The 12,708-nt window shown below is 46.4% G+C and overlaps 1 protein-coding gene across 2 annotated transcripts in view; it reads right to left on the bottom strand.

Annotated features, from left to right (window-relative positions):
• Positions 1-12,708, bottom strand: part of Grk3 (G protein-coupled receptor kinase 3) — a 164,353-nt gene that overhangs the window by 50,397 nt on the left and 101,248 nt on the right. For both annotated transcript variants that reach the window (XM_029554026.1, XM_008849004.3), the window contains exons 7-9: positions 10,352-10,403; positions 7,410-7,501; positions 5,781-5,880 (exon numbers count right to left, since the gene is read on the bottom strand). In XM_029554026.1, the coding sequence (XP_029409886.1) occupies positions 5,781-5,880; positions 7,410-7,501; positions 10,352-10,403 (244 nt within the window). The remainder of the gene's footprint in view (positions 1-5,780; positions 5,881-7,409; positions 7,502-10,351; positions 10,404-12,708) is intronic.

The following is a 12,708-nucleotide window of genomic DNA, read 5'->3' as shown; positions in this document are numbered from 1 at the left end:
CTCACATCCCTAGACAAATGTAATTTCTTACTATGTGCAAAACATGGATCCTTAAATTTACAGACAAGTATCCAGTCACCACCCACCAAAGAAGCTTCTTTTTCAACAGAGATTATTACAGAGTTCCACAAGTGGTCACACACAGAGATTCTCTGTGAATTGCCTAAGCCTAAGTGGCACATCTAGGATGCAACCTCTACACCTAAGGCTCATGGAACATAGAACAAGGGATGAAGAGAATACTAATGTATCTTTCAACTCTCATCAATGAAGCTCCCCCATGCAAGAGGGCCAGGACACAAAAGGTCACAAATGGCCAAAACACAGAGAATAAGAGTCTACAGAGTGTGGGTCCTTAGACAGTAGTCCTATATTAAAATCTACCCACCCAGGGCTCAGGAACCATTGTGGGAGAGGGGGCGGAAAGATTGTAAGAGGCAGGGAGGAGGTGCATTATCACGTGGAAAGAGTCCTATAGGCTTCTGGGACCCTTCTAATACAAGCTTACAGCAATGGTGTCAGCATGCACAAGACCCATGCAAACTCAAGCTGGGCAAGGAAGAGCTGATCTTCTTAAAGGGAGGGACTCTAGATAGGCTGACTAGACCTCAATGAATGAATTGTACTGAGGGATGTCTGAGGATACAAACTTGACACAATAGGCGTTAACAGAAATGACAGAATATGTGAACTCCAGTTGGGGGGGGGGATGGATGGGGGCCAATGGGAGGGGTACAAAGTCGATTAAGACACTGTCTATGAAATACACAAAAATTCAGTAAAAATTAAAAATTGGAAAGAAAAATCTAGGTTGCTGGGGAGACAGCTCAGTCTGTAAGGTGTTAACTATGCAAGCATGAGGACCTGAGTTTGATTTTAAAGCCCACATTAAAAAGCCAGGCGTGGGGGATGAGGAGGTGGTTCAACAGTTTAAAACACTTGCTGCTCTTCCAGAGGACCTGCGTTCAGGTCCCAGTACCCTTGTTGGGTGGCCCATAACTGCTTCAAACTCCAGTTCTAGAAGTCTCCATGCCCTCTTCTGGCTTTAGAGGTTACCTGAAATATGTGGCACACAAACATGCATGCACATGCTTCTCTTTGGAAAGAGGTTGCTTTAGATTTTGGCATGTGCAAATACACACACACACACAAATAAAAATAAAAATAAAAATAAACACACACACACAAATAAAAATAAAAATAAAAATAAGTCTTTTTTTTAAAGCCAGGCATGTTAGTACATGCTTGAACTCCCATCACTGCAGGTGGAGACCTACCCCAGGTAGATCCCTGGGGCCCACTGGCCAGTCAGCCTAGCCTAATTGGTTGAGTCCCAGACCACTGAGAGACCCTGTCTTAAAACAAAATGTGGGAGAGCTCCTGAGAAGGAATATCTGAGGTTGACCTCTCTCTCTCTCTCTCTCTCTCTCTCTCTCTCTCTCTCTCTCTCTCTCACCTGCACATACATGAACACACACAAAATGCAACAAATAATTAAAAGCCTATATGTTAAGGGTGTATAGACCATTTTGAATTGATATGTTATGTGCACTAAAGATCTGTGAACTTGAACTCTAGTTCCATAAATCTAGAGAAAGTTAGGTCAGAATGAATTACAACTTCGCCTTCTGCCCCCGTGTTCCTCAGTGTCCTGCTCTGAGAGGCATCTACTGACTCTACCATTTACTTTGCCTCAAGTACATGAAACACAGTGTTATGAGCCTAGTGGCTCTCTGGGCCCCATGTTCCTCAAGGTCTCTCCCTTGAGCTGGGGCCAGCCATTTGGTCCTGCTCCACGTCTCTCTGCACTCTGGATCTGGATCTGATGGGTAGCTCCGGCCTGTGGGACAGAGAAGCAGGTGGACCTGGACCTTAGCATGACCAGGATCTTCCCTGGCTGGAGGAGGGAACTGCATTCATAGTACCAAGAGACAAGTGGATCTCACAGGGGGGATTTCTGAACTCAGTGACTCATGGTTCTTCTAAATCACAGCCCTGAGAAAACAGCCAAAGGCCAGTATTTCCCTCAAAGGGAAAGGACAGGAATTATAGATTAAGAATCATAGGTTCAATCCAGGCATGGTGGCATGTGCCTTTAATCCCAGCACTCAGGAGGTAGAGGTTAGCAAATCTCTGTGAGATCTAGGCTAGCCTAGTCAACATAGAGATTCCAGGCCAACTAGGGCTAAAGGGAGACCCTATCTCAAAAACAACAAAAATAAATCATAGGTTCTTTAAAATGAAATACCAGGTCCCACTTCCTTAATTCAAACCTGTTAAAAAAGGGGAACTGCTGGCCTGCGGGTCCCTGGGGTTCGCCTCAGACTCAACTCCTTGTATACAGGCAGGTTCCCCAGTGCCAGGCCCAGCCACCCCTTGACTCAGCTCCAGCTAGGTAGCTCTGCACCCTCTTGTCATCACCCTCAACTGTGACCCTCAAGACTTGACCAAGCCATTCAGATTGGATTCTTTCAAATTCTTTAGGCAGAGAGGACTGGGCAAGGTCTGTTTCTCACAGTCTGGGACCGCCTCCTCATGATGACCTCTGCCGGCCTTAATGTTCAGACCTGGGAAAACTCAAGACTGTACAAAGCATTTACTGTTCACCTGGTCTGGACATACCTAAAGCCTGAGGCCTGCCCCAGCCTCTATGGGAGGGTCAGAGCCTGACAGCAAACCCAGATAGCCTCACTTGGCCTGGACAAACTGGTGAGATTGTGCAAATACCTGTCTCTCCCCAACTTCCCTAGGAAACACCCAAGCCCTTTGCACACATTGGACTGGAGCTCAGCAGTTCCCCCTGGGCCATTTCAGATAAAGCCTGTTTTCAATTCTTTGGCTAAAGTCCATGGCTTCTATCACTGACACAGTGTGAAATAGACTAGAGATAAAGGAGGGAGGCTGGGTACCACTGCAAAAGCCGCCACCTGCCAGCCTCAGTGCCCCAGGAGCCAGGCAGACACCAGAACACAATGCTGATCGACACGACGCTGTGGACAGTGGCTTAGCAGAGGTGGTGGCAGGCCTGCCTGGGCTACAGTCTGTGGCAGTCTGAGCTCATGGCTGTCGGTGCAGCACTTCACCTCAAGCTGCTACAGCAGGCTTTTCTCCACTTGCTTCCAACAGTGGGCAGGCCGTGGGCACTGCAGGGAACCCTGAAAGCCATGAGGCAGCACCAGGCACGGCCTTGCAGAGACCCTCCCGACAGCAGGCGGAGTGATCCTTCTGCATGGTGATGCTCAGAGGGACCCACTCAGCCACACCTGCTCTCAGATCTCCACACAGGATGCTGGTCTAGAATGCTTTCTACAGTCTGGTCTGGCCTGCTCGTGTCTCTTGGGCTCCCTCTGCCTCATCCTTCCATCTTGGCTGTGCTGCCTCTTCGGAATTCCTCAGCACTTTGGCTGGGGACCCAGATAAAGGCTGCTGCCCTTCCTCCTGGCTGTCTGTGAAGTTAGGGGTGCCATAGCTGACAGTCTCCAGCCTCGAAAGGCCTCCACAGTGCAGGGGGCTGTCTGTCAGAGCTCTTGTCACTTCTTCCCAGCTATCTGAAAAGTGTCACCTTCCCCTTTGGGTCAGCTCCATAAGAGCAGAAGATTCAGCCAAGGTTTAGGGTCCCAGAGTGCAACAGTGGCCCGTGCAGACACCTTACTGTAGGGCTGGGAGAAGAGAGTAACACTTGTGTGAACTTGTAGTGTGTCCCTTCCAGCTGCAGACACACCATTCCTGGCTGTCAATTAAACTGCTCCCTTTCTACCATGCCAACACTCCAAAGAAAACAGGCTCAGGAATTCCCTCTCTTTCATGAGGGGGCCCAGGAATGAGGGCCTTCCAGCCTAAGATTGGGGGCAAAACCCAAACAGAAGAAAATTTCAGTTCATTACTGTAGAGGTTCAGTACCCCCTGCTCCAGGAAACCTGCTGACAGGGCTGCCCTACAGCAGGGCAGGGGAGGGAGTTTACCCCAAGCTCTTTGGAGAACCTGCAGAAAGTGGCCTGTGATAAGCTAAGACAACCCCTGGGAACTTTTACTGCACCTCTGCAAGTTGAATCACTTACAGACATTAGCAAAAACTAGCCTAGAATTTAAGATCTGAATACAAACACAATTAATTCTCTTAAATTAGTTCAAAGTCAGGGCCCAGTATAAACTTTTTTGAACTTATCCCCTTAAGAACAGACCAGCGAGGTATCGTAAACTTCTCACCCACATTCCCCGTCAGAAAAAAGGAATCAGTAAACTGAGACATGGAAACTGTTCGTCTTTCTTGCATCAAAACCTTTTTTCCCACAGACTTTCTTGAAAAGAAATGGGGCTTCGAAATCACTCACTAAAAATTAATATTTTAATAACTTTATAATTCTTTGTGAGTGTGTATATGTATTAAATTGAATACACAGACAGCAGCAAAAGAAACAGGAATCCAGTATTCCGTCTCCAGCACAGCACACAGGCCACTCAGTTCTCACCTGGTGTGAACCTGGGTATGCACACACACTGCCCTCGGTGAAGACTTAATGTCCACACGTTGGAAGACAGAAGCACATTAATGAGAAATTGAAAGCCCCGATTTTCATTTGTTACAGGTCAGCTAAATTATATAATTACTTTGCTTCAGTAGCACATAGCCCTTCTAAAAGCACTTAAATGCTAGAATAAGTATCACCCATGAGCCAATAAAGGGAGGTGATGGAAAACCACTACTTTGTCTTCAAAGAGATGATATGGAAGGTGCCTGTGGGTCAGGATGCCCAGGGACAAGCGGGGACTGACCCTCTCTGGGTCTCCCTTCCCCTCTTACTAGTTGAACAGGACTCTTTGATTTAGTCATTAAGGTTTGATGTTTTCAAATCTTTAGGCAAGAAAGAAATGTGCATGGATCCCAGAGGTGACAGTCAGAAGGCCTCCACGCATGGCCTGGAAAGTTAACGTGTCAGACGTGAATGTTTGCTGCTCAGTGAGACTCCGTCCAGAGCCTTGCTCTGAGAACTGGCTCACAGCCCTCGGGTGTCCATGTGCCTGCACGGGTTTTGATAAGGGAGACTGTCCTGGTTGAGCCTTTTTAAGCAGAGGCTTCAATAAATAAATAAATAAATAAATAATAAATTAATAAATCCCACTGGGGTTTTTGTGATGCAGGGATCGAACCCACTCACGTATGTCCATCAAACACTCTGCCCCAGCCTCAGCTCCAACTCCAAAGCCAAGGCTTTGATGGTGAACAACGCCATTTTCAAAGAAGTGAGGATGGGGGCTGCTTTGTGAAGCAGATTCCACTCGGTAAGAGCTGGACACAAAGGAAATGTCTGGGAATGGAGGCGCTCAGTCCACGGCAGTATGAGGGGCAGACAGTCACCCTAGAAGCAAATGCTGACAAGGCCCAGCCCTAAAGGATAATTCTCAATGTAGAGGGTTCCCCTCTGACTGGTTCCGAGTGGCCCCTCCTCCTCTTGGGATTAGTTTTGTACCATGTAGGTCACTTTATTTTTACTATATCCAAGTGAGGTTTCTTCCTTATTTTCATTGTTACTTTTTGCCATGTGGCTACTGTACTCTGCAAAGAAGTAAGCCAGGAGAAGTGGAACACGCCCTGGAGGAAGTGGTAGGTATGTAGGATGAAGGAGCTGCACTGTCCCAACCCTCCAGCCCTGAGAGAGAGGCAGTGTCACATGCTGCCCACCCAGTGTCAGCCTGCCCCCGGCCACATCCTTATCCACCCATACTCAACCTGCTCTGAGATCAGCCGGTCCCAGAAGCAGCTCAGGGACTTGGTTACTCACGCCGGTGCTGACGAGGGACAGCATGATCCTTTCATTCAAGGCCAGTGTCTCTCCCTGTTTCAACTTGATCCTCTTCTTATCTAAGCACTTCATGGCATACCTAGGAACCAAAAGATGAGGGTATAATCTAAGCCTCCAATGGATCTGAATTTAAGCGGAATACAAAACATTGCAAAAACTTCCGGGCTATATGGACAAGGTTAAAAGAAGCAAGATGGCGCCCCAGGGCCTTGCAAGAAACCTCCATTTTGCTAGTACTATAAGGAGAAAGCAGTTGAGCAGGAAGGGAGACATGTCTCTCCTTACCATGGGTAGAGGTCTCAGGGAAGTAGAGTACGAAGTAGAGAGATGTAAACATATTAACGAAATAAATACTTGATGTTCCTGCCAAGCACTACCCAAGGGGATGGGGGATACGTGCATCAGATTTAGCACTGTGAGTTCATCAGCTCTCAAGTTTTGATAAGTGTACACAGAGCGTAAGACTCTAATTGAGTTCTTCTAACTTTATATGTGGTTTATTGTGATACTTCAAGTAATACAAAGATTTTTTTCAGATCTGTTGGTGGTTTAAGTTAACTGAGGAAATAATTGACAATTAATCCCAGCACTCGGGAGGCAGAGTGAAATAAATATGAGTAGGCTAAGCCAGACCAAGCTGGGCTGGGCAAAGAAACAAAGCTATCTATGGCTCAAAGATGGCTTGAAGGAAAAGAATGATGAATGACATCTTTTTTTTTTTTTTTTTTTTTTTAAAAAAAAAAAAAAAAAAAAAAAAAAAAAAAAAAAAAAATTCAAGAATTTTTAAGAGAACACAGGCAAATATTGTGGCTTATTCAATAAATCGCAGATGAAAGAAAACAGGACCCTTTCTCAGCAGAACAGAAATCTAAAGGAGAATTTTTGTCTTATTACAAAGGTTTGAGGGACTGGAAATTCTGTGTGTGTGACTCTCAGCTCCCAGCCGATGATTCACCTCAAAAAAAAAAAAACCAGGTGGAAGTGGTTTCAGAGTCTGGGACAGAAAACCCACTTATGTCTTGTTTGTGGACACATCATGTAGAGAAAAAGAGATAAATGTTCAAATTTGGTATTTTCTCCATTTTCCTAGGAGCCCTTCCAATGAACCAATTCATGAGGCCTCAATGTGTTTAATGAAACACAGAGCTTATGGAATGACAGACAACTCCTTTACATATTTTGCTTTCCTGATGAGGAATTTTCTAGATGCTTCACATACTGCTCCTGTTACTGTCCTTGACCCGGACAGCTTTCATAAAGCATTCCAGCTGCACACGGAGCAGACAGCATGCCCAGACCCTGAGAGTAGGCGGAGCTGGGGTCCTACAGGGCTTCAGTGGGGAGGATGCCACAGGCCCCTGCCCAACACAGGCTCCCAGGCGGCAGGTGTCCATTCTAGGATGGGCTCCTGGAAGGGAGCATTCTATATATGGTTCCTGTTCAAGTCCCCAACAGCCCTCAAAGGGGACAGGCCAGGATCACTGTCCTGGTTCCTTGTGTTTAGGGAGACACAGTCTATTTCTTTCTATGGGAAATCACTTCAAGAGCAAGATCTAGACTTCTGTAAAATGCTCTTAATAGCTGCCATAAAATAGACAGAAGACTTACATTTTTCCAGTGTCTGCTTTCCTACAGCCGTACACTTCCCCAAACCCTCCTCTGCCAATAATCCTATGTACACTGAAGTCATTCATGCTCAGCTGCAGAATCAAAGAGCAAAATGAAAACACAAAATTACATAAAATCATCTTGGTACAAACTTTTAATGTTTTTGCATGCAGAATCTAGACAGTAAGTCTGGCATGGCTGATTCCCTCGATGAAAGATGAGACGTGCAGTGTGCAGGGTGGTACAGCTGTGACCCACCTCCTCCACTGATCTGTGCCCCCTACCCCAGCATGCCAGGCATGACCTGAAGACAGGTGCTGGGCAGTGGTATGGGAGGGGGGACTGTCCCTCCATTCTTAGAAACCTTGGGCTATGCAAGGCATCACTTGGGGCCAAGGGGGTGCAGAATTACTCGTCAAAATGAGAAGCAACTTTGAACAGTGGTCAAGAGCAGACAGGAGTCCACACTGGGGGTGAGGGGACCTGAGAGAACAGCAAACATCTGCCGTATGTATTCTGGCAAGTTCAGGATGGGATTCTCTAAGACCCTCTGCCTCAGTCCCTAAGGAATCATGACTGTGTCCCATTAGCAAACATGGGGTCTGCAGACTTTACAGTTGATCCTCAGAGTTCAGGAGGAAGTGAGTTCTGCAGCAGGAGCAGAAACTCCAGAAAGATCTCTGGTTGATGATCATAGGAGCTTCTCTTTTCATCCCCTGGCAGTGCTGAGGATGGAATCCAGCACTGCCACACGCTAGCCACGGCCCCCCTTCTATTTATGTTTATTTTCAGGCAGGTCTTACTACGTTGCCCAGGATGGCCTTGAACTCCCTCTTAACTATCACTTATTTATTTTTATTTACTTATTTTTTTTATTCATTTATTATGTGTATGGGGGACCTTCACCTGTGTGCACGTGGAGGCCAGAAGACCTTGGGTGCCCTGCTCTATTGCTCTCCCCTTATTCTCTTGAGTCAGGGTCTCTCACTCAATCTGGAGCAGGGTTGGAGCCAAGACGTCCCAGGAATCCTCTCGTTTCAGTCGTCCTAGTGCTAGGATTGCAGGTGTGCACAGTTGTGCCCATATCTCTACATGGGGTCCTCATGCTAGAGCAGCAAGCACTTTTACTTGCTGAGCCATCTTCCCAGACCTCTGAACTCATTCATTAGGCCATGCAAGCCTTGAACTTGAGAACCTCCTGATTCAGCTTCCCAAGTAACTGGATGGCAGGTCTGCACCAGGCTGGCTATTATTTGATATTTTTTCTTAATATTTTATTTATTATTATCATTTTATGTGTATAAGTGTATTGACTGCATGTATGTAAGTGCATCTGTGTTGTGCAGTGGCAGTGGAGGTCAGAAGAGGGCATCAAATTCTCTGGAACTGGAGTTATGGATGGTTGTTAGTCACCATGTAGATGGTGGGAAGCGAACCCGGGTCCTCTGCAAGAGCAGTCAGTACTCTTAATTGCTGAACCAGCTCTCCAGCCCCTTGAGATTTGTTTTTAATGTGTCTTATGACATTTTGCTTTTAAGGAAATACTATTTTCAAGGAAATACTATGCAAGGAGCATGTTAAAACAAACCAACAGACCCTTCTTCCACCAGTACCACTTCAAGAACAAATCCTTTTTTTTTTTTTGGTCTTTTTGAGACAGGGCCTCCCTGTAGCCACAGCTGTCCTGGAACTCACTATGTAGACCAGACTGGCCTGCCTCTGCCTCTGCCTCCCGAGTGCTGGGATTAAAGGCATGCACCACCACGCCTGGCTACAAATCCTTTTTAAAAAACATACAATTGAGACTGGAGAGATGACTCTAGGCTTAAGAGGCTGCTTTCACAGAGGACTCAGGTTCGATTCCCAGCACCCATGTGGTAGCTAACAACCAGCTGTAACTCCAGTTCCAGAGCATCCAACACCTTCTTCTGACCTCTGTGGGCACTGCATGACACAGGTGCACTTATATACATGCAGGCAATATACTCATACACATAAACTGAAAGTAATAAATAAAATATTTTAAAATATACAATTGACATTTTTGTCCAACCAAAACCCTATGTGGAAGGAGTGTGTGAGGAGGTGGAGAGGCTCAGGGTATGCCTCAAACTCCACAGAAAGACCAGGCCAGGAAGGAGAGTGTTGGGGGTGGAGAGGTTCAGGTAGAACTGTGTGCCTCAAACTCCACAGAAAGACCAGGCCCAGGATGACTTGACACAGATGCCTGGAGGAAGGTGAGTCACCAAGGTCACCAAGGAAACCCGTGGCAGGGCAGGGCAGTCTGCATCTGAGGACCTCTTTGATCATTTCATGATATTTGAGGGTGTGTGTGCGTGTGTGTGTGTGTGTGTGTGTGTGTGTGTGTGTGTGTGTGTATGCGTGTGAGAGAGAGACAGAGACAGAGACAGAGAGATATGTGCCTCCCCATCCAGTGCTGGGGATTGAACCCAGGACCTTGCACTTTCTAGGCAAGTGTTTACCATTGAACCAAATATCCAACTCCTACTTCTGTCCATCTCAATAAGAAAATAAATGAAGCTTTTTCCTGGCAAGAGACACTACCAGTTTCACCATCATATGCAATAAAAAGACAAAGAAAGGAAATGACACAAGCCAACAAAAGCCAAGGCTGCATGGACATGCACAGGACACCAAGTAGAAGACCTGCATTTTCACTACTATTTTTGTTACAGGGTCAGTCAAGTCTGGCTTGAAGTAGCCATTCTTACATAAATAATCACATTTTTATTCAAATATGAACAAAAATGTTAAGAGTGACTGCTTATCTCTTCACCCAGGAGCCCAGGCTTTCAAACCACAAAGCCCCAGAACACATCTAATTGTGCTGCGCACCCTTGGGGAGAATTAAGTATTTTCTCATGCCACTAAGGCAAAGGACAGGTTTAGTCAAAAAAAAGAGAGAAAAAGGTGGTACTCACGTGAATATTTAATTCTACATTTTTCCACTGACAAAATCTGGTGAACTTATCACTAAAAGAGAATATAAATAATTACTGGAAAGTTACATATCAAATTAAACTGCATTTCTAGAACATTAGAGGACAGACTAGAATTACATTCTTTCATGGCCTCTCACTTAGCCCTTGACATGATTCCTCCTACAGATACTAGACTTATTATTCTTTGCATAAAAGGGAAAAAAAAAGGAAGAGAAAGAAATTCTTGGGGGATTACAGATGTCAGCATCCCAAGATAAAGTCTTAGGACTGTCTACTGTCACAGGTCCCCAGGGGTGTCACCCCCTGTACAAAGAAGGATCGTTTACAATTGCTTTAGATGCCAGTAACTGAAATCAAAACCAGAGGTCACAGCAGTTTTTCCCAGTGACCCTAAAATGACTTTTAAAGCATTTTTGCTGGCCCTCCTAACATCTCTAAGAGGTTGGTAAATCAAAACGACATTTTCATATACTTCAAATGTGTTTTAAGACAGGTTCCTGCAGAAGGCACAGCCCCTTGGGCTGCCCATGACCTACAGGTATGAGCCTGTGGCAGCCTTCAGAAGCCCCTCCTCTCACAGACTCCTTCTCCTCTCTCCTGGATTCTGCTTTGAGAGGAGCTGACCTGCAACTGGATCTGACATTTTTCCCATCAGCCTCAGAGGGCCAGGAAGAGGAAGTGCCCATACTCTTTTGCATGCTAAGCATGGACTCATTATAACAAGTTCCTCTTTGGAGGTACAGCTGGCCCCTGGGTATTCTAGCACTGAGTATCTGCTGTGGGGTTACTTGGGTTCTTGCTTCCTCATCAATGCCTGGGGCAGAGGGGAAAGCCCAGCTTCCAGAGACCTTTCAAGGACCTGGGGGAGGTCACAGGGTAAAGAAGGGAGGCTTCTGAATGCTACGGGGACTCAGGCTACCCATTGTGACTTCAGTGCCCAGTCAGTATGTACTGCTGAGCAAATGGAGTTCTCAGTGTTAACTGGGTTCTTGGCCTCATCTGGCAGAAAGTAAGCCTTCTGCCCAGATTCAGTCCTGCTCGGAACTAGCAGACCTGCCTCCTATGCAGGTTTTTCTTATGGACAGATGGCAGAGGGTCCACAGGAAATACCCTCAAGGTCCTCTGTGCACCCACCCACTGGCCTGCCTGGTCCTGGTAATGCCCAAGGCACCATAGTCTTATTTACAACAGCCCATGCTTTATAAACAGAACTCCACATTTAGAACTTGACATGGAGGAATTTTTTTAAGTATGTGAATGCATTAACATAAAAAGAACTGAAACATAAAAATTAACAAAATGACTTTCAAAGTAATTATTCACATAAAAGCAGAATGGCTTCAAAGTTTGGTGCACATACCCTGGTGTGTATGTTGTTTACAGGGTAAGCCACCTGCCTGGCACCCCATGATTGAGGGATCACCAACTAGGAAGGGAGTGGGGGTGGGGACCAGGCAGGTGGCCTGGGGCAGGTGAGTGAGACCCCTAGGAGAAGCCTCCTCTCTCTGGCTTTCAGTCACCAGCCATCTCGCCCCTCCCCGAGGACCATGTAAAAGCAAGGTGAGCTCAGAGGTGGGACTTCTCAGACTTGAGAAGTCAAGGCCATGAGCTGGGCCGGAGGAAGCTGAAGCTCAGCTCTGAGCCAGACACTCACTCACTACACTGCTTTCCAGAAGCTTCTGTGTCTACTCAGCACACACCCCCTCCCACCCCCATGACCTGTGTGAGTGTTAGTTCCCCAAAATACTAACTCCACCACTCCAGGGGGAAATTACTCCTTGAACTCTAGTGGAATCATATCACAGCTTCTTTTTTTCTAACTGCTATTACTGTGAGGTGCATGCTGCCCCAGCGGTGGGGCGATCATCACAGCCACTGTCTGGAAATCTACCCAGTATGTGGAGAGACACAGTGGAACACAGACCCAGGTTTGGAGTCTGGTTCAGATTCTGTGTCCTCTGAAGGGTGTGCTCAGAGCACTGACAGCTGACAGTTCTATGGGGTATCAGGTGACACATGCGCTCTATAGCACCGGGACATCAGGGACAGATTTTAGCCTTTCCCAGAAACCCCATCACCACACAGAGAACCAAACTCAGGCTTGCCCTGCTCTGGGAGACATATCTCAAAATCCTAGCCAGAGAATCAGATAAAACACAGCCATGGCTGCATTAGAAAAGGCCTCCCCATTTCCACACTTTTTAAATGGGGTTCCTCAGACTATTTCAGTTTTAGGCCATGATGAAGGCAGAGAGCTGGGGATCGAGGGGCACATCAAGCTATACAAACCCCAAAGTTGTGATAGAAAGCGTCAAGGAAACAGTCTGACAGAGCCT

Source organism: Nannospalax galili, unplaced genomic scaffold (assembly GCF_000622305.1).
Source record: "Nannospalax galili isolate Female #2095 unplaced genomic scaffold, S.galili_v1.0 scaffold103, whole genome shotgun sequence".
Lineage (NCBI taxonomy): Eukaryota > Metazoa > Chordata > Mammalia > Rodentia > Spalacidae > Nannospalax > Nannospalax galili.
This window is presented reverse-complemented; position numbering and strand designations above follow the sequence as displayed.